Raw genomic sequence first — 25519 nt, forward strand, 5'->3', positions numbered from 1 at the left:
TAGGTATTTATTTATTTATTTGTTTATGTATGTGTCAGAGTGAGAAAGAGAGAGAGGCAAGCAGAGGGAGATGCAGACTCCTTGCTGAGCAAGGGGCCTGATCTGGGACTTGATCCCCAGACCCCTGAGATCATGACCTGCGCTGAAGGCAGACACTTAACTGACTGAGCCACCCAGGCATCCCCCCTACTTTTTTTTTTTAAGTAGTAGCTAGGGGAAGAGGGAGAGAATCTTAAGAAGGCTCCATATGCACCACAGAGCATAACACAGGGCTTGTTATCACAACCCTGAGATCATGACCTAAGTTGAAATTAAGGATCGAATGCTTAACTGACTGAGCCACACAGGCACCCCCAAATCTTTTTCTTTTTTTAAGATTTTTAAAATTGTTTTTGAGAGAGAGAAAATGGGACCAAGCCTTGGGTGGGGTGGAGGGAGGAGCAGAGGGAGAGGGAAACCTAAGCAGGTTCCTTGCTGAGTGCAGAGTCCGCCCTGGGGCTTAATCCAATGACTCTGGGATCACCATCTGAGCTGAAACCAAGGGCTGGACGTTTAACTGACTGTGCCACCCAGGCACTCCCAAATTCAAGCATTCTTGACTCCAGAATCTGTGCTAGACTGCTTCCCACTTCTTCCTAAGTTTATTGGTATTTTAGTGTCCCATAGACACTATGGTATATATAGTATAATAGATTTCAAACAGCCTTGTGGTTTTTTCCCCCCAGCTTTATTGAGATATATTTGACATATAACATTGTATAAATTCAAGGTATATAATGTGATGATTGTTTTTTTAAGATCTTTATTTATTTATTTGACAGAGATCACAAGTAGGCAGAGAGGCAAGCAGAGAGAGAGAGAGAGAGAGAGAGGAGGAAGCAGGCTCCCTGCTGAGCAGAGAGCTGGATGTGGGGCTTAATCCCAGGACCCTGGGATCATGACCTGAGCCAAAGGCAGAGGGTTTAACCCACTGAGCCACCCAGGCACCCCTCATGTGATGGTTTGATACACATATATATTGTAAAATAATTACCACAATAAGGTTAGTTAACATGTGTATCACCTCACAATTACCTTTTTGTTTTATTTTTTAAAGATTTTCTGTATTTATATTAGAGAGCATGCTCATGCACGCAGGCAAGTATGGGGAGGAGCAGAGGGAAAGGGAGAGAATCTCCAGTAGACAGCACAGAGCCCAGTGCAGGGCTTGATCTGACGATTCTGTGATCGTAACCTGAGCCAAAACCAAAAGTCAGAACCCCAACTGAGTGAGCCACTCAGGTGCCCCATTGTTTTTGTTTTGAGAGAAAGAGAGTGCATGCGCATGCGCAAGAGGGGGTGTGCAAAGGGAGAGGGAAAGAATTTTACCCAGTGTGGAGCCCGAGTCCGGCTTGAACTCAGAACCCTAAGATCAAGACCTGAGTTGAGATAAAGAATCAGTTGGTTGCTTAACCAGCTGAGTTGATCAGGTGCCTTACCTTTTTTGTTGTTGTGAGAATATTTAAGATTTACTGTCTTAGCATCTTTCAGGGTTGTTAGCTATAGTATAATGCTGTACATGAGCTCCCCAGAATCTTATTCATCTTTTTTTTTTAATTTTTAAAATTTTTATTATTTTTTAAAAGATTCTATTTATTTGACACAGAGAGAGAGAGAGATCACAAGTAGGTAGAGAGGCAGGCAGAGAGATGGGGGAAGCAGGCTCCCCGCTGAGCAGAGTCCAATGCAGGGCTCCATCCCAGGACCCTGAGATTGTGACCTGAGCCTAAGGCAGAGGATTAACCTACTGAGCCACCCAGGCACCCCATCTTATTCATCTTTATTTATTTATTTTTTAAAAGATTTAATTTATTTACTTGTCAGAGAGAGAGAGAGAACGCACAGGCAGACAGAGTGGCAGGCAGAGGCAGAAGGAGAAGCAGCCTCCCTTCCAAGCAAGGAGCCCCGATGTGGGACTCATTGCTAGGACGCTGGGATCATGACCTGAGCTGAAGGCGGTCGCTTAACTGACTGAGCCACCCAGGCATCCCTTATTCATCTTTTAATTGGAAGTTTGTACACTTTGACCAGCATCTCCGCATTTCTGCCACTCTCTAGCCCCTGGAAACCACCATTCTACTGTTTCTATGAGTTCATGTACCTGCGTATTTTCATGATTTCACACAACTGTGAAGTTGAAGGAACTCATTAATTCATATATAGAAATAAATTGAATATGATATGATGTGAGATCCTAGTTGTTTTTTCTTATTAAACCAGACATTAGATTTTAAAAAATGTAAAACAATGCTACTTACCTTTACAAAGTAGCGTTTTAAAAAAATATGTTTATTTGAGAGAGAGGGGCCCTCCAGAATGTGTGCATGCAAGTGAGTCGGGGAAGGGGCAGAGGGAGAAAATCTGCATGCTGACATGGCTTGACCTCATGGCCCATGAGATCATGACCTGAGCCGAAACCAAGAGTTAGAAGCTTAACTGAGCCACCTAGGCACCACAAAATGTAGTTATTATTAGCAAAAATTGTATATAACATTAAATGTAATAATTTTATTGCTGCTTTTAGTGAATTAGTGGATTTTTAGATTGCTTAGTTTTAATTTCTAATATACAGTGAATAACTAGTTTTAACTCACATAAACAAAAGCAGTTTGGGGTTTTTAATAATTTTTTAGAGTTTAAAGGGATCCTGAAACCAAAAGGTTTGAGAGCCACTGATTTATAATACAGAGTGAACTTTATCAAGTTTCTGCAAGGTACATAGCCATTGTCTCTCCTCTGAATACTGCATATTGCTCATTGGCTTCCAGGCTTTATCAATCATTTAATTATTATCATTATTTTAACTTGTGAGATCATACATTTGCCAACTTTTTATTTTGCCAAAAATAAGGATTTATAAGTACACTACAATTTATATTATTACTATGATTTTATAAATTACCACTTTATATGAAAAATTTGCCTTGATGTTTTTGTCTTTCAGGTCTTAGCTCAAATGTCTTCTTAGAGGTTAACCCTTCACCGTAGCCAAGGTCCTACCCCCACAGCCCCCTCTCCATCATTCTCTTATTACACCACCTTTTAAATTTTGTTCATAGTTTTTCTCATTACTGTATAAGATACTGCTTACTGAGAGGCATGTGAGAGTGCTTGCATGCGTGGGGAGGGTGAGGGGCAGAGGGAGACAGAATCCTAAGCAGACTCTGTGCTGAGCGGGAGTCCCATGTGGAGGTTGATCTCAGGATGCTGAGATCACTATCCAAGTGAAAATAAGAGTTGGATACTTAACTGACTGCACTACTCAGGCACCCCTGTTGTCATTTTTAAATGCAGTTATGCTATGTTATACTTTTTATATTATGTTTCATGCAAGCTTGTCTACTTAAGCTTTAAGTTCTTCCCATTAATCTTACATACTGTAGGTGAAATTTTAAGGTTAATAATCCAAACGAAAGAATGTGAATTTTTTCATCTTTTCTTATTAATACTACTGAGTGCCCAAAGAATACATAATTAAGAAACTGTGTACCTATTTTGATTATTTCAAGCAGCTGTTCATATAAGAACATCTTATAGTTAAGAAACTTTCATGTTTTTATAGCTGTTGTGCTAACATGAAAGTGCATCTTAAGGAAGGGAATTTTTTTTTTTTTTTAAGATTTTATTTATTTAACAGAGAGCACAAGCAGGGGGAGGCAGAAGCAAGCTCCCACTGAATAGGGACCCTGATGCAGGGCGGATCCCAGGACCCTGGAATCATGACCTGAGCAGACTTGACTGAGCCATGCAGATGCCCTCAAGGAAGGGATTTCAAAGGGACAGCAATATCTTTAGTGTTGGTAGATCTGGGGGGGGGGGGAAATAAATAACCTGTCGTGGGGCACATAACTCTAGCTCAGGATTGTGAGTTTGAGGCTCACACTGGGCATAGAGATTACGTAATAAATAACCTGTTGAGGGGTGCCTGGGTGGTGGTTCAGTTCTTAGGCATCTGCCTTTGGCCCAGGTCATGATCCCAGGGTATTGGGGTTGAGCCCTGCATCGGGCTCCCTGCTCCGCAGAGGCCTGATTTCCCTCTCCCACTCCCCCCGCTTGTGTTCCTGCTTGCTTGCTCGCTCTCTCTCTGTCAGATAAATAAATAAATAAATAAATAAATAAAATCTTAAAATTATCCTCTTGAAAACAAGGGATTTCTTTCTTTCTTTCTTTTCTTAGATTTTACTTCTTTATTTGACAGAGAGATCACAAGCAGGCAGAGCAGCAGGCGGGGTGGGGGGGAAGCAGACTCCCTGCTGAGTAGAGAACCCAATGCTGGGCTTGATCCCAGGACCCTGAGATCATGACCTGAGCTAAAGGTAGAGGTTTAACCCACTGAGCCATCCAGATGCCCCCTTTTTTTTTTTTTTTTAAAGATTTTATTTACCTTAAAAAAAAAAAAAAAGGTTTTATGTATTTATTTGACAGAGAGACAGCAAGAGAGGGAACACAGGCAGGAGGAGTGGGAGATGGAGAAACAGGCTTCCCACTGAGCAGGGACCCAGTTTGGGGCTCAGTCCCAGGACTTGACCTGAGCCGAAGGCAACTGCTTAATGACTGAGCCATCCAGGTGCCTGAAAACAAGGGATTTCTGTAAATTGAAGTTGGAGTAATAAATATTATTACAAATATTAATCATTTTTATTTAAATTTTTAAAATTTAAGTTCAAGATTTTTTAAAAAAGAAATTTCATATCAAGACAACATTTTGGAGGATCAGTTTCACTTCATTTTATATGACTTGTAAAATGCGATAATAGAAAAATGAAGTTTTTTGGGGCACCCGGGTGGCTCAGTGGGTTAAAGCCTCTGCCTTCGGCTCAGGTCATGATCCCAGGGTTCTGGGATCAAGCCCTGCATCAGGCTCTTTGCTTAGCAGGGAGCCTGCTTCCCTTCCTCTCTCTGCCTGCATCTCTGCCTACTTGTGATCTCTGTCAAATAAATAAATAAATAATATTTTAAAAATATATTAAAAGAAAAATGAAGTTTTTCAAATCCATTTATAGGGCATCCTTCTACATATATATTGTAGTTAGTATCCGTTAAGTTAAGAGTTCATTTCTGTCCTCTTAGGTTTTTCAGATTGCCATGTGTAGTACATATGTATAAACGGGCAGATGTGAAGAGAAAATAAAACATGGCAATGAGCAAAAATAACAGTATGGGAGTGCCTGGGTGGCTCAGTTGTTAAGTGTCTGCCTTCGGCTCAGGTCATGATCCCAGGGTCCTGGGATTGAGCCCCCGCATCGGGCTCCCTGCTCAGTGGGAAGCCTACTTCTCCCTCTCCCGCTCCCCCAGCTTGTGTTCCCTCTCTCGCTGTGTCACTCTGTCAAACAAATAAATTTTAAAAATCTTTAAAGTACTTTTTGTTTTTTTTAAAGATTTTTATTTATTTATTTGAGAGAGAGAGACAGTGAGAGAGAGCATGAGCGAGGAGAAGGTCAGAGAGAGAAGCAGACTCCCCATGGAGCTGGGAGCGCAATGTGGGACTCGATCCCGGGACTCCAGGATCATGACCTGAGCCGAAGGCAGTCGTCCAACCAACTGAGCCACCCAGGTATCCCTTTTTTTTTTTTTTTTAAGTACTTTTTTTTTTTTTTTAAAGATTTTTATTTATTTATTTGAGAGAGAGAGACAGTGAGAGAGAGTAAAAATCTTTAAAAAATTAAAAATAACGGTATGAATCTGTACTTTGTACAAATATAGTATTTCCCCAAAAGTGATGTTTAAATGTCAGTTCATAGTTTAGAAACTACCAAGTTAAATTTACACCTTGTTTCATGCTGCTTTCCTTTGATGTGGTTAATAAAGTACTTCATGAATCTCCAAGAGGCATGGGGAATAAGATATTCAGCATTTTCCAAACTTACTTGACCATGGAATCTCTTTTTTTTCTAACCATCTCATGTGAGTAGTGTGCCATGGAACACACTTTGGGAAACTTTGTTAGAAGTTTTTCTAGGCAACCTCCAATTAAAGAACAGAGAGAACCCATTTATATTTGTGTATAGTAAGAAGGGCTTCGTGGAGGATACAGGTGTTCAAAAAAGATGTAAAGCAGGTGAAGGAAGGCACCCCAAATGTAAACGAAGGTGTGAAAGAATCAGAAGCTGGGAGTGAAAACAAGTTAGGATGGAAAAGACAAAGAAAAGGAATGAAAGCCCTAATTTTTACAACATAAAGGGTGAAAAGTAAGTTGGAAAAAAGTACAAATAGGTACAAAAGCTAAATTAGATAGTGATTATAACACTGGACCAAAATTATTTTTTGTAATACTGGTATTAGTATAATTCTGTGTGTTTTTTTTTTTTAAAGATTTTATTTATTTATTTGACAGAGAGAGATCACAAGTAGGCAGAGAGGCAGGCAGAGAGAGAGAGAGAGAGGAGGAAGCAGGCTCCCTGCTGAGCAGAGAGCCTGATGCGGGACTCGATTCCAGGACCCTGAGATCATGACCTGAGCCGAAGGCAGCGGCTTAACCCACTGAGCCACCCAGGCGCCCTATTTATTTAATTTTTAAAAAGATTTTATTAATTCTTTTGACAGAGAGAGAGAACACAAGTAGGGGGAGGGACAGAGGGAGAAGCTCTCCCTGCTCAGCATGGAGCCTGACACAGGGCTCGATCTCAGGGTCCCAGGATCATGACCCAAGCCAAAGGCAGGTACCTCACAACTGAGCCACCCAGGCACCCCTAATAAAAGCTTTTATTAAAGCTTCTATTTATTTTTTAAAAAGATTTTCTTTACTTGAGAGACAGTGAGCAAGAGAGCATGAGTGGAATGAGAGGGAGAGGGAGATGCAGACTCCCAGCTGAGCAGGGAGCCCAACATGGGACTCAGTCCTGGGACTCCAGGATGATGTCCTGAGCTGAAGGCAGATGCCTAACTGACTGAGCCACCCAGGTGCCCCTATTAAAGCTTTTAGAATTCAGAAATTGAAATCAGATCAGTGAAGCGGGGAATTTAATATAGTTCACATTTTAAAAATTATCATTAAGACACAAAGTAAAAATATGAATTTATAAAGTATTAAATATAGTTAATCTTCTAATGTAAATCATCAGCTGCTCCTGGCTTTGGTTTTTTCCTTTTCTTTGCTCTTTTCCTTTAACTATGGTCTTTTTGTCTGAGACACCTGTATAATTGCCATGTGTGATATATCTGGTTGGGTTGGACTTAAGTATCTTTTTTGCCAGATTTAACTGCCCTGACTAGTGCTTTGAAAACCTTCTGTCTCTGTTCAGTTCAAAATTGCTGAAGTTTTGATTTTTTTTTTTCTTTGCCAACCTGGGAAATATTGCCTTAGTGGAGGTCTAACTCCTTTCTTTCCCCAAGGAGAGAGCCTTTGGGTTCTTACCGTCAGGTGCAGACTCACCCTGTAAGCAGGGGGTGATAATTGTGGAGGGGACTGAGGCAGGGGAGTTTCTTGAGCTGGGTAGTAAACAGGGTAAGGAGTTTGTGGTGAAAGTGAGAGGGATAGGGATGGGTGAGTAGGTGAATTGCTAAAGATAACCAAGAAAGACACATGGAGCTGCTTTTGTATAATGCCAACCAGAATGTTGTATTTTGTCATTTAAAATAGCACAGTAAGCTATAATACCTGAAACTGATATTACAGTTATAAAAAATAAATAATGTATTTGGGAGAAATGGAAGGACGCCATTATAATAATGCAACAAATGACCAAGAGTTGAATTAGTATCGTGGTAGTGGGGAAGGCAGAAAAGATCTAAGACATATCAGAATGTGGAATTTGATAGAACTGGATGACCAGTTGGATATTGGGGATAAGAGGAAAGCTTGGAAAACAGATTCTGTGGATTCTGTCCTGGGTGGCAGGGAATTTGGGAGGAAGAGAGACAATGAAAGCAGGCTTGAACATATGGAGCTGGAGTGTCTGGAGAGCATCTGGGAAGAATTGTTTGGTAGACAATTAGCCATATAGATGGTACTTATCATCCTAATATTGGCTAATATTTACTGACAGTTATGGACTTGATGCTGTCCTAGGAATTTTACATGTATTATGTCATGTAATCTTGACAACAACCTTTGCATGGGTAGGTAGTATTACTACCCCTTGTAATGGGGAAAGCAGTGTTTGGGGAGGGTCATGCAGTTGGAAATAGGGCTGGGTTTTGAAACTGGCTCTGACTCAGTAAAGGTGTTCATAACCATTATATTGTATTTGGGAGGGAGCTTTGAACTAGAGCTGTAGACTTGAGAGTTGTACATATATTGGTAATGTTAATGGATGAACACTCTTAAACAGAGTTTGAGAAGAGAATAGGGCCAATGAAAGAACTTGGGAAACACCACTTTCAAAGGTTAGCAGAAGGAAAGGTGTCTTAAATAGATGAGAAGATCAGAACAAAGTGATTTTTTAGAAACTAAGGAAAAGAAGTTTGCCAGAGGAATTTTGGTGGGGCATGGTTCTGAGAGGGAGCATGATTATATTTGGCAAAAGTGTAAATAGAAGGACTTCTGGTGATATGACATTAGACTTTTCAGGATCCTTTCACCAAAAAAACCCAAAAAACCAAAACTGAATCCTACAGAAATTGCAACAAATACAGTTTTTTTTTTAAATAAACTGTTAACTTAATTTTATTTTTATTTTTTTTATTTTTTTATTTTTTTAATTTTTTTTTTTAAATGCTAAGATGGTAGGTTTCCATCTCTTTTTTTTTTTTTAAGATTTTATTTATTTATTTGACAGAGAGAGATCACAAGTAGGCAGAGAGGCAGGCAGAGAGAGAGGAGGAAGCAGGCTCCCTGCTGAGCAGAGAGCCCGATGCGGGACTCGATCCCAGGACCCCGAGATCATGACCTGAGCCGAAGGCAGCGGCTTAACCCACTGAGCCACCCAGGCGCCCTTAATTTTATTTTTAAAAAAGGTTTTATTTATTTGAGAGAAAAGTAATTTCCCAGGATATAATGCTGAGAAAGAAGTTGATAAGAATGATAATGAATCTAACATATGTGTGATTGAAGTCCCAGAAGGAGTAAATGGAGATTAGGTGATATTTGATGAAATAATGGCTTAGAAATCTGATGAATTAGTGAAAGATTGTGAAAGATGGGAATGTACAGGAAGCAGAATGTATATGAAGGAGGTTGAACAAAATGAAATCTATAACTGCACACTTTATGGTTAAACTGAAGAATACAGGGGCACCTGGGTGGCTCAGTGGCTTAATAAGCCTCAGCCTTCAGCTCAAGTCATAATCCCAGGGTCCTGGGATGGAGCTCCTCATCGGGCTGTCTGCTCAGTAGGAAGCCTGCTTCCTCCTCTCTCTGCGTGCCTCTCTGCCTACTTGTGATCTTTGTCAAATAAATAAATAAATCTTTAAAAAAACAAACAACAAACAACTGAAGAATACCAAAGACAAAGAGAAGCCCTTAAAAATAGCTAGAGAGAACAAATAAATAGCTTGTAAAGGAATGACAATAAGATTGATAGCAACAGTGGAAGCCAGACATAAGAATAAAATGGAACAGTGGAAACAATAGTGGAAGAAGACATAAGAATAAAATTTTCAAAGGCAGGGAGAAAATAACTATCAATCTTGAATTGTATACTTAGCAAAGCTATTTTTTTTTTTAAGATTTTATTTATTTATTTGACAGAGATCACAAGTAGGCAGAGAGGCAGGCAGAGAGAGAGAGAGATGAGGAAGCAGGCTCCCTGCTGAGCAGAGAGCCCGATGCGGGACTCGATCCCAGGACCCTGAGATCATGACCTTAGCCGAAGGCAGAGGCTTAACCCACTGAGCCACCCAGGTGCCCGCAAAGCTTTTTTTTTTTTTTTTAATTTTTAATTTTTTATAAACATATATTTTTATCCCCAGGGGTACAGGTCTGTGAATCGCCAGGTTTACACAGTTCACAGCACTCACCAAAGCACATACCCTCCCCAATGTCCATAACACCAAAAGCTTTTTTTTTTAAGAGCAAGGGTAAAATGATGATATTTTCAGAAAGACAAAAGTTGGAAACCAAAAAATCTTCACTTTGGGACCTTCTAAAGGATATATACTTAAAGAAGCAGGAAAATAATCCCAGGAAGGTTTGAGAGAGAAAATGCAACTCTGAACAAATAAATTGGTAATCATGAGTGTAAATCTAAATGAACATTATCTGTATAAAATAATGTTTAGTATGGAGTTTTTTTTTAAGAAAGTCAAAACTAAAATACTGGATAACATAGACCAAGCAGAAGTCGACTTGGGATAAAAGTATTCTCAGATCCTTGTATCTTTTAAGGGGTGTGTGTATGTGTGTGTGTGTGTGTGTATGGTAAAATACTGCAAGTAGTTACTAAATGACTAGAAATAGAATTAACTTCCAGCCATTAGAAAGGGGAAAAGAGAATCAAGAAATAAAAACTTGCCAAAGAGGCATGAAAGGAAAATAGTGAAGCATAACACACAGATAACAGGGCAAATAAAAATAAGTCCAAATACATCAGTCACAGTTAAGTGTATATATAATGATCCTAGACAGTGATAACCAGTTTGGATTTTTTTTTTTTTTTTTTTAGCAACAGTTAGAGCATAGCTAAAATGGAAAGGTTAAAGGTAGAAGGAAATTACTATCCTAAAGCAAACAATCAAAAACATTAAAAACATCACTGTGGTAGCTGATTGAATAATGACAAATTAGATTTTAAGGTAAAAAAAAAATTAGGGATAAACAGGGTCCCTAAAATGACAAAGTTCAATGTACCAGGAAGATACATCAGTTCTAAATTTGGAAGTACCTAATAAAATAGCATCAGTATATAAAGCAATCTTTGGTATGCTAACAGAATTTATCAACTCCATTGTCCTAGCGGGAGAGTTAAAATGTAGCTCTTAATTATTGGTAGTTTAAGGAGATATAAAATTTGTAAAATTAAAGAAAATTTATACTATAGCATATCTGATTTAATGAACTCACATAGAGAACCCTGTGCTCTAAAATTAGAAAATAAGGCATTTTTATAACAAATAGGTATGTTTAAACAACTGATAATTAATTAAAAGGTTGATTTAAGCCTCTGCAGTGGTGAATTCAACTTCAGCTCAGTTCTGTTGGAAGTAATCTGATTCACCATCTCAGGACTTTGCACATCAATGAGTCACTTGGGATCCTCATCCAAAAGTGATCCCAAATCTTTTAAAATTGATTTTTATTTATTTATTTTAAGTAAGCTCTAGGGGCCATTGTGGAACTTAGGAAGGAACCCAGTATCAAACTCACCACATGTTCTACTAGCTGAGCCAGCCAGGGCCCTGATCCCAAGTTTTATATCTTTACCACAAGGAGTTTTTCTTGTAGTGATTCTCAGGGTCTTGGTAGGTATCTGAACTAGCCCTTTGACTTTGAGATTCTTTTCCTTTGTACCTCTGATCAAGCCAGCACATGCTTATTCCAAAGATTTTTATGTTGTGGCTGGTTAGAATAATTCAGATTTGGTGAATTGCCATCTCTGGTTCCACAGGTGTCTTTCAGTATCTTTTTTTTTTTTTTTTTAAAGATCTCTATTTGAGGGAGAGAGAGCACAAGCTGGAGCAGGGGTGGGGTAGAAGAAGTGGGCATTCGGGGGCTTGATCCCAGGATGCTGAGATCATGACCTGAGCTGAAGGCAGACGCTTAACTGACTGAGCCACCGAGGCCCCCCTCTTTCAGTATCTTTAAAGGCTAAGGCTGTAGTGTGGCTTCTTCAACAGCTTGTTCCTTGGGAGAATGAACAGCAAGAAGTCAGGAGCAGTAGCCAGCTGAGCTCTGCTGCAGCTACCACTGTCTTCTGAAAACTCAAATATGGAATGTTTAAAACGATTGAGCCAGCCAGGTGCCCCCCACTTTTTTTTTTTTTAAGATTTTATTTATTTATTTGACAGAGATCACAGGTAGGCAGAGAGGCAGGCAGAGAGAGAGGAGGAAGCAGGCTCCCTGCTGAGCAGAGAGCCCGATGTGGGGCTCGATTCCAGGACTCTGGGATCATGACCTGAGCTGAAGGCAGAGGCTTTAAGCCACTGAGGCACCCAGGCACCCCTGCCCCCACCTTTTTAAAACCAATTCTGATGTTTACTGCTGACCCCTAATGCAAGATTAGTATTTCAAATGCTCCGTATCACAGATTCATGTTCTTTAATCATAGCACTATTAACTTAGAAGTTAAGTTAACAAAAACAAAATGTTCCCTTTTGCTTGGAAGTTAAAATACGCATTTCCAAATAACTCATGGATCAAAGAAGAAATCAGTGCAAATTTAAAAATATATAGCAATGAACAGCAATAAGGACACTACATGTCAAAACTGGTGTGACTTGGGCCACCTAGGTGGCCTAGTGGTTAGGCATCTGACCCTTGATCTTGGCTTAGGTCTTGATCTCAGGGTCATGAGTTTAGGTCCTGCATCGGGCTTCACACTGGGCATGGACCCTACTTAAACAAAAATTAGTGTGACTCACTTTATTAACTGCTTACTCTTATGTGTGCCATTTGATAATACATTAGATTTCTGACACTGTGGAGCCAACAGTTGGTGGGGAAATGGGTAGCCAACAAACATAGTGAAAAAGTAAATTATCTAGTGTGATAGAAGATGATAAATTCATCTTGGAAAAAAGTAAAAATAGAGCAGAGGGCTTTGGAATTAATGATGGAGATGGGGGAACAGGTTGTAGTTATTAAAGGAGGCACTTAAGATAGGCTCCATTAAGAGTAAGAATTGTGGGGCGACTGGGTGGCTCAGTTGATTAAGCATATGCTTTTGGTTTGGGGCATGATCCCAGGGTCCTGGGATCAAGCCCCACATTGGGCTCCCTGCTCACCAGGGAGCCTGCTTCTCCCTCTCCCACTCCCCATGCTTATGTTCACTCTCTTGCTCTCTCTGTGTCAAATAAATAAATAAATTTTTTAAAGTGAGAATTGAGTAAAAACCTGAAGATATACTGAGTTAGCCCAGTGGTTATCTGGAGGAAGAGGAGTTTAGGTAGAGGGTACAGTTCAAATTAAGACCCTACTATATATCTGGTATGTTCAAGGTACAGTGTCTATCTAGAACACTAGGTGGAATGGAGTGAGGGGGAAGGTAAGTGAGGTCAGAGAGATAAGGGGATGGCAGATCATGGCATTCTTTGGCTTCTATTTGGAGTGAAAGGAGTAACCATTGGGGGATTTTGAGCAGAGAGTGACATTAACTGACTTAGGTTTTAAAAGGATCCTTCAGGGGCACCTGGGTGGCTCAGTCAGTTAAGCATCCCACTCTTGATTTAATCTCAGGTCTTCACCTCAGGGTTGTGAGTTCAAGACCCCTGTTGGGCTCCATGCTGGGTGTGGAGCCTGCTTAAAAAAAAAGTGGGGGGTGGTTGGGTGGCTCAGTCAGTTAAACATGACTTCAGTTTGGGTCATGATTTCTGGGTCCTGGGATTGAGCTTCACGTTATTAGACTCCCTGCTCCGCGGGGAGTCTGCTTTGTCTTTCCTCTCTATCACCCTCTGCTCCCTCCCCTTACCTTTATCAAGATTCATCAAGGGGGGAAAAAAAAAGGAAGCACAAATAGACAATATTAGGAGTGGAAAAGGGGGCACGCTTACAGATAAAATAGAAATTTAAAAATTACATGAACTATTTTATGACAGTAAGCATGAAACCTCTGATGAAATGAACAGATTCCTTTTAAAAAAATTAATAGTGATTCAAGAAGAATTAAAAATTTTGAATAGTACTATGAGTACTAATCAGATTGCATCAGTAGTTTATAAAATCTTCCTATGAAGAAAATATCAGGCTCATGGAAACAGAATCATGGGCCAAAAAAAGAGAAGTTGCTCAAAGATGAATGAGATGATACAAAAAAGATGTAGGAGCTGGCTTGAAAGGGATTTTACTGGCTAAGTGTAGGGCCAGTTCGGATATCAAAAAGAATACTCATGGTAGTGAATGCAGCAAAAAATCCCTTAGTGTATACTTGCGTTCGTTTAAAGAAAAGAGAATAAGGAAGGGGCAAAAAAGGGAAATTCTTCAAATAGATGAATGTCAACTAGTAAGTTGCATGTTTCTTGTATGCTCAATATTAAGTGACTTAAATAATTCTTCTTCTCTTCTTTCTCTTCCTTTCCCTCCTCCTCCTCCTTTCCCTCTTCCAGTCCTCCTCCTCCTTCCCCTTCTCCTCTTCCTCCTAATAAATAGTGAATGGAGGTGAGAAAGTAGAGAGATATCTGACCATTGTAGTAGACTCTTAGTTTCAAATACTTAACTGGGAAAGGAAGGTAAGAACTGAGAAGGTAGTTGCAATAGATTATGTACTTAAGGGAGGGTTCTTTTCTTTTTTCTTTTTAAGATCTATTTATTTATTTATTTGACAGACAGAGATCACAAGTAGGCAGAGAGGCAGGCAGAGAGAGAGGTTGAGAAGCAGGCTCCCTGCTGAGCAGAGAGCCCCATGTGGGGCTCCATCCCAGGACCCCAGGATCACGACCTGAGCCAAAGGCAGAGGCTTAACCCTCTGAGCCACCCAGGTACCCCAGAATGTCCTTGTGTTTAATAGTTATATGCTATTCCGTTGGATTTATCCAGTCTCCTGTTAATGGACTTTCAGGATATTTCCAGGCTTTTGTTGGTAATAGTGTTACAGAGAGTATTTTTATACTAGTTATGTACGTGGGGGCAAGCACATCTGTGGCATGAATTCCCAGCAGTCTGGAGAATTCATTGAAAGGTGGTGAAACTAGAGGCAGGGATCAGTTATTAGGAAGTAGTAATGATGAAAAACTGAAGTAAGGCAGTGGCAAAAAGAGTGGGGGAGGGAAAGAATGAATTACAAATCATGCATTCCATCAACTTTAAGGTGCACATTGTTTCTTCACATTTTAACACATTTGAAATCTGTGTATTTTACAGTTGATGGTTTCATTCAGTTAGTTGTTAGTACTTTGTAAGTTTCGTGCTGCTTTGGTTTTTTTTTTTTTTTTAAGATTTTATTTATTTATTTGAGAGAGAGGGCACACAGGTAGGGGGAGCAGCAGAGGGAGAGGGGAAAAAGTAGGCTTACCATGGAGCAGAGAGCCTAATGTGGGCTTGATCCCAGGGCCCTGAGATCATGACCTGAGCCAAAGGCAGGTGCTTAACTGACTGAGCCCCCCAGGTGCCCTAATACTTTGTAAGTTTCTTCGTTTGTTTGTAAGGAAGTTTTTCTTGTGGGGGTGGGAGGATGCCCAGTGGCTCAGTCTTTAAGTGTCTGTGTTCAGCTGTGGTCATGATCCCAGGGCCCTGGGATCAAGCCCCGCATCAGGCTCCCCACTTGGCAGGGAGCCTGGTTCTCCCTCTCCTTGCTCCCCTGCTTCTGTTCCCTCTCTCACTGTGTCTCTCTCTGTCAAATAAATAAATAAAATCTTAAAAAAAAAAATCTAACCCTTCTGGGGTGCCTGGGTGGCTCAGTCATTGGGCGTCTGCCTTCAGGTTGGGTTGCAGTTCCAGGGTCCTGGGATCCAGCCCCACATCAGGCTCCTTGCTTGGCAGGAGACCTGCTTCTCCCTCTCCCACTCCCCCCGCTTATGTTCCCTCTCTCTGTGTCTCTCTCTGTCAAATAAATAAATAAAATCTTAAAAAAAAATCATCTAACCCTTCTGGGGTGCCTGGGTGGCAGAGTTGGTTAAGTGTCTCAGCTCTGGATTTTGGCCTAGGTCATGATCTCAGGGTGGTGGTTTCAAGCCCCATGTTAGACTCTGTGCTCAACATGAAGTCTACTTGAGATTCTCTTTCCATCTCCCTTTGTCCCTCCAGCTCGTGATCTCTCTCATTCTCTCTCTCTCTCAAATAAATGTATCTTAAAAAAACAAAAAACAAAAAACTAATCCTTTTGCCACCAGATTAGGCAGATTAGGAGGTTTATTTTGAATAATTTACTTATTACTTATTTTAAATCAGTGGCCCATCTTTTCCTTTTTAAAAAGAGTTTATTGGGGCGCCTGGGTGGCTCAGTGGGTTGAGGCCTCTGCCTTCGGCTCAGGTCATGATCTCAGGGTCCTGGGATCGAGCCCCGCGTCAGGCTCTCTGTTCAGCGGGGAGCCTGCTTCCCTTCCTCTCTCTCTGCCTGCCTCTCTGCCTACTTGTGGTCTCTGTCTGTCAAATAAATAAGTAAATAAATAAAAATCTTAAAAAAAAAAAAAGAGTTTATTTATTTATTTATTTATTTGAGAGACAGAGTATGAGCAGGGAGAGGGGCAGAGGGAAAGGGACAGAGGGAGGATTGGGATAAGCAGAGTCCCATTTTCTGCAGGGAGCCAGACTGGATGGTGAGTTCATGACCTGAGCCAGTCAGATGCCTAACCAGCTGAGCCTCCAGGCACCCTGGCCCCTCTTTTCCTATTGTTAGTCTCTTTCCCCTTCTTTATGATGATTAAAAGAGGGTTGAGTTCTTAGTTTCTCGATTGTTGAGGAATTGCTGTCGTGAGAACACTGATTTTATATCTAAATGATCTTCTGCAACAACCCCTTAGAATACCTAAACCTAACTTAAATGAAGCCTGTCCTTTATAGTTACACATAAACCAGCTGACCTCTGGGATTATGAAACAAACCGAATAGAAGACTTCTCATTTTTCATTCCTTTTCTTCTTTTCCTTGTATTTTGTTCTCTAATTTATTCATTCAGAAGATAGTTACTCAAAGCTTACTGTGTGTTAGGCATGGTCCTAGATGCCGAGAATTCAACAGTAGGCAAAAATCTTTGCTTTCAGGAGGCTTATATTCTTGTCGGGGGGAGAGAGACAAAAAAATAATTAAATTTTATAGTATATTGGGAAATTATGTGCTAGGGGGGAAATAAAGGAGAGGTGATGTTTGATATTACAGTTTTCCTATTCTGGGAAGTCCAGGAAGGCACTGAGAGAGTGACATTGGTCAAAGATTTAAAGGCAATGAGAGGGTAAACTGTGAGACTATATCGGAAAAGAATGTGCAAAGCAGAGGGAGTAGGCAGCTTAAAGGACAGGGGGAGGGTGGTGTGGTGTGTGTGACCCTGAGTATGCCAGGTGTGGTGTAGATCTTAACTTCATTTCAATAAGGTGGGTAGAATATCTGGAATGGAATGAATGGTGATTGGACAGAGAGGATCAGAGACGATGTGGGGCCAGATTGTTAAGAACTTTTAAGCGATTGTAAGGTACCCCTTGAAGGTAGTGCCTGTGTCCTCTTGACATCATGCTCTGAGCACTTTTTTACTTTCTAGTGCAGATTGTTCCAAGCTCTTATACCTTCTTTCCTGGCCTGGAATCAGCCATTTCTCCAAGAAGCCTGATTCTGCTTTGAAACCAAGATCTAGATATTAGATACTGGGATATTTTCAGTGGAGATTAGGAAATAGTTGTATTTACACATATACATATACACACACATTCATTCCCCTTGTCTTTCTATATATATAACTATGAGGTTTACACCAAGACTTCCAATTATAGTCCCAACACAACAAGATTTATTCTAATCTTCTCCCTTTCTACATTTGAAATTTCCTGAGTCTGTATGTATTTTGAAAGTAGCATTAATGAGGTCTACATTGCGAATTTGGATGTGGAGTATGAAAGAGAAAGAGTAGTTAAGGATGACTCAAGAATTTTGGCTGAAAAAAGCCACCAGAATAAATGCCATTTACTGAGATGGAGAAGACTATAGGAGGAGACAGTTTGGAGGAACAGATCAGAAGGTCACATGTTGAGTCTGAGCTATTAGACATGTAGGAGGAGGTGTTGGGGAAGTAGTTGGATATTTGAGTTTACAGTTCAAAGTTAGAGGTCCAGAATGAAATGCAGATTACTTGAAGAAAACTGGCTCAACTTTTGGGGCCTAAATGCTTATATTTCCTTACTGCGTATTGTTATGGAAGCAGCAAGTATGTTTTGTAGAAAATTAGAATACAAGCAAGCAAAAGGAAAATAGAGATCAATACTATTTAAAGTTAATTCTATATCCTTTCTGATCTCTTTAAAAGATTTTTTTTCCTAACATGAAATCACTCTGTAATTACTGTTTTTTTTCAATTGATGGTTTTTATTTTCATTTTAGTAAATTTTCATTTAAAAAAATATTTTATTTATTTATTTGAGAGAGACAGAGATACCAAAAGAGAGCACAAGTGGGAAGGAAGAGGGAGAAACAGACTCCCCACTGAGCAGGGAGCCCAGTGCAGGATCGATCATAGGACCCTGGAATCGTGACCTGATCAGAAGGCAGGCGTGTAACCCACTGAGCCACCCAGGCGCCCAGTAAATTTTCATTTTATTTAATCCCAGACCATATTCAGATTTCTTTCATTGATCCAGAAATGTCATATACAGGTGGTTAGTTCAAACCTGTGTGCAGTGTAGGGACACAGATAAGTCACATCAGATTACTTTGTTCTTTGGGTCTCTTAATCTCTCTGTTACATTTTATGCCACTGGTTTGTTGATGAGACTGGGCCTGTTGACCTGCAGAATATCTCACCTTGTAGATTTGTCTGGTTGCAAATGTTATTAGCTCTTTTTATTATTTCTACCAGTAAAATTATCTGCAGCTTTTTCTAAATCATCTTTTTATATAAAAACTTTTCATGGTTTTTTGTTAGGCACAGAATATAGGCTTAAGCTTTCTTAGCTCAATATTTAATAACCATCAGAATTTGTCATCTTTTCCTATTCTCCCACTGTTCTTCCAGCCAAACCTTTCTAGTCAGACACAAGTAGAAATAGGTAGTAATTAAGAATGTCATACCTTTGGGGGCACCTGGGTGGCTCAGTGGCTTGAGCCTCTGCCTTGGGCTCAGGTTATGATCTCAGGGTCCTGGGATTACGTCCCGCATGGGGGGGGGGTCTCTGCTCAGCAGGGAGCCTGCTTCCTTCGCTCTCTCTGCCTGCCTCTCTGCCTACTTGTGATCTCTCTCTGTGTCAAATAAATAAATAAAATCTTTAAAAAAAAAAAAAAAAGAATGTCAAACTTTTGAGCCAAACTATCTATACTTAAATTCTGGTTTCAGTACCTACTAGATGTGACAATTCACATCATTCCATCTCTCAAATGGAGATAACAGTATCAGCCTCATAGGGATGTTATAAGGATATCAGTTCATATTTGTATCCTCTTTAAAACAGTGTCTAGCACATAGAAAATGCTATAAGTATTATTAAATAAGTTTTAAAATCTAGCCTAAATTTTTCCCTTCTGCAAAACAAAAGACACTCATTGCACAATTCTTTTCAGCACCTTTACTCATGACTTGTTCTTGCTACAGTGCTCTTCCCCTTTCTTCCTGCCTATACAAAACCTTAACTTCTTCATCAGACATTTAATTAATACTATTTGAGCACCTGCCAGTTACTCAATTAATCATTGAGGTCATAGCATTAAACAAGACAGAATTCCAGCCTTTAGGGAACTTACACTCTAGTGGAAGGTGTAGACAAGTACACTACAGTGTGGTAAGCGTAGGACACACGTATCTTCAGGATCTACTCAAGGCCTTGTCTTAAAGAGCCAGGGGAAGCTTTGTGGAAGATGTGGTATGTAAGCTGAGAGTTGAAGGAAGAAAAAGAATTAGCCTGTTGAAATGGGTGTCAAGACAAGGGAAGGAGGTGGGGCTTGGCTTTGAGATGAAGTGTAGTTCACTAAATAGCGACTTTAAGGGAGAGTGGCTAAAGTTGAGGCTAAACAAGTAAGCAAGAACTAGGCTGCAGAGGGTTTGGAAAATCATGCAGGAGGGGTCTTCTCAAATCCCACTGACTTTAGGCATTTTCACAGACTATCTCAGCCAATTTTTCTCATTTCTTCCTGACTTTCTGTAGTGATTTGACTGTAGGGTGTAGGGTTTACATTGGAAAGAAGTTGTGTTGGTTTGGGTAAGAAGTAGTGATAAGGTGGGGGGCAAAATCTGACATGAGTTAAAGTAAGTATTTTGGACTTCTGTGGATGAGTAGAAAACACAAGGTATTCAGGATGGGATATCTTATAAAAGGAAGATTCTGAGAGAGAAGGAGAGAGAATACACATGCAAGTTTTCTGGGAACTGTATTTCATTAAAAATAGAACTTTGAAAGGGAGGGGATGAGACTGAAAGAGAGAAGGTGAGATCCAGATCATAAATGGAGACCAGGGCGTTCAGGCATTTTCTAGTAAGCATTTGGAAATCATTGATGGATTTGATATGAGAAACAACTTGGATATTGTTTGCATAGTAGAAGTGAATTTAGCAATGTAGAAGTTAAATTTGAGGAGACTAAGTCTAGAGGTAAGATAACCAGTTAGGAGGGTACTGCAGTAGTAGGGGAGGACTATTCTTTTTTTTTTTTTTTAAAGATTTTATTTATTTATTTGACAGACAGAGATCACAAGTAGACAGAGAGGCAGGCAGAGAGAGAGTGAGAGAGGGAAGCAGGCTCCCTGCTGAGCAGAGAGCCCGACGCGGGACTCGATCCCAGGACCCTGAGATCATGACCTGAGCCAAAGGCAGCATCCTAACCCACTGAGCCACCCAGGCACCCGAGGACTATTCTTAATACTGAAAAATCAAGCCAAGGTGCCTCTGAGACTTGAATGTGGATGTGTGCATTGACTGATAAAGGGAAATCCAGGCTTGATATCTATAGATATGGGAGTCATTGATGCATAGGTGATGGGAATTAAGGCTGTGAAAGTAGATGGTCATACTGATAGCATTTCATTTTCTGTGTGCTAAGCACTATCCAGAATGCTTTATATACCTTGTTTCATTTAATACTTGTAACAACCCTGTGAGGTTGTCATTTTACAAAGAAAAAGGAAGTGTTCTATAGAAGAGTTAAGTAGTGTATAAAACCCCAAAGCTAATAAGGGACAAGAGTCAGGAATGGAACAAACTATCTAACTTAATACCTGAAATCTTAGAACATGATGCCTTGGGTGAATGGAGGGAGTGCTCAGGAGAGAACGCTGGGAACTTCAACATTTAAAGGTCGCAGGTGGAGCTGCCTGTCTACGCATGGTCACCCATGTATGTATGGAGGAGGAATCAGAGAGGTAGGAAAACCAGGGAAGTGGTTATGACCGAAACCAAAGAGGAATTACCCTAACACATTATTCTGTGTACCAAAAGCCATAATGAAATAACATTTTAAAAATTTTCATCAGGTTTAATAAGTTGGAATTTATTGGTAATTCTTATTTGAGTGCAGTGGTGGCAACATAAATTAGATGACATAATTTATATAAAGCTCTTTAAATTGCATATTTTAAGTACAGAAAAACAAAAGCTCCTATAGGTATGGAATTAATGGGAGTTAAAGTGGAGACAGTGAGAACTCTTTCAGATATTTTAATCTGGAAGATCTTAAATCAGGTAAGTTGATTTGGTTGGGTTTAAATATGGATTTTTTTTTGAGAGAATATAATTTACATCTAATGATTTCTGATGATAATAAAGAACATGTGGAAGGACCGTAGCATTGTAATGTTGAGGGCCCAGCTGAAGACTAGATTTATGATTTCAGTCCTCCTGGTGGTATGATTTTTCTTCATCAGAACCCAAGAAAAGAAATAAAAGTGCAGTAAAGGCATTCAGTTAGGTTGATCTAGATTTAGGATTTGTTGAATGCATATGATAGAAAATGAAGTTTTTTGTTTTGTTTTTGTTTTAAGATTTTATTTATTTATTTGACAGAGTTAGTGAGAGCAGGAACACCAGCAGGGGGATTGGAAGAGGGAGTAGCAGGCTTCCTGCTAAACAGGGAGCCCATTACAGGGCTCCATCCCAAGCAGCTGAGCCACCCAGGCACCCCTAAAATGAAGATTTTAATGAGTGGTTTAGGGGCACCTGGGTGGCTCGTGGGTTAAGCGTCTGACTCTTGATATTGGCTCAGGTCACAATCTTGGGGTTGTGAGATAGAGACCTGAGTTGGGCTCTGTGTTGGGCAGATCCTGCATAGGATCCTCTGTGCCTCTGCTCGTGGGCATGCACACACATTCTTTCTCTCGCGCTCTCTCCAAAAAAAAAAAAAAAAAAAAAAGTTTAAATAATAGATCAAAGGCTGGAATTGATAGAGAAAAATTGAGTACTTAGAGTATAAAGTTAGGAAAAATGTAGAACTGAGATCTTGATAAAAGTGACAGATTTAAGGGGAATAGTAGGCTGTGGTCAGAAAAGGGGATTTTAAAATGTGCAGGTAGTTCTTAAGAGGTCACAGAATTTAAGATCAGAATTTTGAGACTAGAAAATGTGATGGGTCATCCAAATGGACATTAAAATTGTCCAGGATATAATGCAACTTGGGGTGTTTTGCTTTTTTAATTACTTATTTATTTGACAGAGAGAGACAGCAAGAGAGGGAACATCCACCAGCAGAGAGAGTGGGAGAGGGAGAAGCAGGCCTCCTGCTGAGCAGGGAGGCCAATCTAGGGCTTGATCCTAGGACTCTAGGATCACGGCCTGAGCTGAAGGCAGATGCTTAACTACTGAGCCACCCAGGTGCCCCAAAACTTGGGATGGTTTTGCTTGAATTCAGAAAGCAAATTGATTGGGCCTTGTCACGGGCCTTAGAAGAATTTGATGTGTGTGTGTGTGTGTGGTAAAATTACATGTTTCCTAGGACCTAGTTTTCAAAGTAGGAGCAAAGTGTTGCTTCCAGTTAGATGGTAATATTTAGGTGTACCTCAGTAGTATCAGGACTAGTGGATGAAAAGAATCTAGCTCTAATAATAATGCAGAGGAGGTTAAGCAGTTTGCCCAAGGTCACATTTTAACTGGTTTTAAAGCCCATGCTCTTTCCACTAACCTTGGTGTTTTTGCAACAAGTTGAGTTGTTCCAGCAGAGTTTATCTTTCCAAATGTTTGGGAGAACAGTTTTTATTTTAACTTCTCCAGAGTTAATGAGTTTTTTAGTGCCAAACATCTATAAAATGAAGTGGAAATCTACTCAGGGAGCATCTTGAACAGAATATTAACCTGAGACAATCAATGCTTTTAGACACTAGTTTCAATAAATTGATCCATTAGTTCACTTGTCTGTTTATTTGCTCTCCACCCACATAATAGTGGTTACACAGTTTGAGAACACTGTATTTGGAATAAGTTGAACAAAGTATAATTTGACTCATTTGGTTTTATTTGTTGTCTTTTTTTGTCTCTAGCTGCCTATCCCCACCGTTTAAATCTCTTTTACCTCGCCAATGATGTCATACAGAACTGCAAAAGGAAAAACGCAATCATTTTCCGTGAGTCATTTGCTGATGTCCTTCCTGAAGCAGCTGCTCTAGTGAAGTAAGTAATTCTTACTGCTTTTGGGGATCCAAGCTTAGAACATTAAGAATTTTAGTTTTCCTTTTGACCTATCAGTAAGAATTGTTAATAGTTGTACATGCTTGAAGGTACACGGATATTTTGCCCAAATTGTTCATGTCACTTTCCCACTAAGACACACATTTTTCTTTTAAAACTTCTTTCTTCTCTCTCTCTTTTAAGATTTTATTTTTGGGGGCGCCTGGGTGGCTCAATCGGTTGGCCGTCTGTCTTTAGCTCAGGTCATGATCCTAGAGTCCTGGGATTGAGCCCCACGTCAGGCCCCTTGCTCAGCTGGGCAGCCTGCATCTCCCTCTTCTTCTGCCTCCTGTTCTCCCTGCTTGTGGGCTCACTCTCTCTCTGTCAAATAATTTCTTTTTTAAAAAATTATTTATTTATTCTATTCTCTTTTTGAAAGCTTGTTTGCTATTTACTCTCTGCCTCTTCTCTCCTACCATATAGCTCCTGGTTGTACTCTTCAGTTGGTACTTCTTTCCAATAGCTCCTTCTGTTTTCCTTTTTTTTTTACACATTTCCTTTCTTCTTTCTGTGTTCTTGAAATCTTGACCCTTCTATGATATCTGTGTAATTAAAGAGAAATGGAAATTTTTGTTCTGAACTTCATATTGATTTATTCCATCCTTAATGAAATTGTAACCAGCATTTACCAAAGTGTTGGAATACTTAATTCGATGTTATTTTTACTCTTTATTAATAGTGTCTTCCTTGTGTTTCATCCATATTTTCAAGTTGTTTATTTGGTGCAAGAGACTTACATACACAATTAGAGGATAAGTAAATATGTAGAACAATCAAAATTGCTGAGTATTTTCTCAAATAATATTGCACATTATCCATCCATTTGTTAGCTATTAACCCATTCAAAATTGAATGATCCTTTTCCTTTCCTTTGAATTATTAACTTGAGGTGTTTATTTTGGTGCTAGGTGAATATACTAAAAGATTTATACACGTGTCAGAAGAACATAAAATTGGGGTGCCCAGCTGGCTCAGTTGGTAGAGCGTGGGACTCTTGATCTCAGGGCTGTGAGTTAAAGCCCTGCATTAGGTATAGAGATTACTTAAAAGTAAAATTTTTGAATAAAAAAGGGGGTGGGCGCTGGGGTGGCTCAGTTGTTAGGCATCTGCCTTCAGCTCGGTCATGATCCCAGGGTCCTGGGATTGAGCCCTGCTTCAGGCTCTCTGATCAACAGGAGGCCTACTTCTCCTCTTGCACTCCCCCTGCTTGTGTTCCCTCTCTTTTGCTGTGTGTCTCTCTGTCAGATAAATAAAATCTTTTTAAAAAGTACATAAAATAATAACAATAACACCTAACATTTATTGAACACTTGTAATTGACCAGATATGATACAGAGTGCTTTGTGTGCTTTAAGTCATTGAATCCTGAGGGCAACTACTTTGTTGCTACTTTGTCCCCATTTAAGGAGAAAGAAACTGGTTAGAGAGATTCAGTAGCTTGCCTAAGTTCTCACAGCTGGCAGGGTTGTGGGAAGGGTAGGGAGGGACCGAATTCCCACCCAAGCTTGTCTAGACCCCAAAGCACATGTTCTTTCCCACTTAACCACAGTCTGTGTTGTTTCTTTACATATATAAACCCAGTATAATTTAGAGTAAGAAAAGCAATATGCTGGATGGTCTCCATTTAGAGTTTCTGCTGTAAATATCACTATAGTCTTTTTATAACTTAACCTACTGTTTCCTAGACTTGGGTTTTATGACCTAGTTCATGGGTTAATACAGAGTTGTCAGCTTTTATTTTACTAGGCAGAGGTATTTTTTAAAACAACTTCTTTGAATTAATTTAACTAATTTCACAGAAAAAGGTGGAAGGACATAATCTCAGAATAAACTTAAGTCCTTTATTTATTTTTTGAGAGTGGGAGGGGCAGAGGGAGAAGGATAAGCAGAGACTCCTTGCCGAGTGTGAAGTCAGACACAGGGCTCCATCCCAGGATCCAGAGACCATGACCTGAGCTGAAGTCAGACACTTAAACCAACTGAGCCACCAGGCACCCCAGTTTAGTCTTTCAAATTAAAATTTCAAGTGCTGAAAATGTTCTTTTTTTTTTTTTAAAGATTTTATTTATTTTGGGGTGCTGGGTGGCTCAGTCATTTGCATCTGCCTTCAGCTTGGGTCATGATCCCAGGGTCCTACGATCAAGCCCCACATGATCCTCCTTGTTCAATGG

The 25519-nt window shown here is 39.9% G+C and overlaps 1 protein-coding gene across 3 annotated transcripts in view; it reads left to right on the top strand.

Moving 5' to 3' along the window:
• RPRD2 (regulation of nuclear pre-mRNA domain containing 2) overlaps positions 1–25519 on the top strand; it is a 96661-nt gene that overhangs the window by 14530 nt on the left and 56612 nt on the right. For all 3 annotated transcript variants that reach the window (XM_032361019.1, XM_032361020.1, XM_032361021.1), the window contains exon 2: positions 23162–23291. In XM_032361019.1, the coding sequence (XP_032216910.1) occupies positions 23162–23291 (130 nt within the window). The remainder of the gene's footprint in view (positions 1–23161; positions 23292–25519) is intronic.

This window comes from Mustela erminea, chromosome 10, assembly GCF_009829155.1.
Source record: "Mustela erminea isolate mMusErm1 chromosome 10, mMusErm1.Pri, whole genome shotgun sequence".
NCBI lineage: Eukaryota > Metazoa > Chordata > Mammalia > Carnivora > Mustelidae > Mustela > Mustela erminea.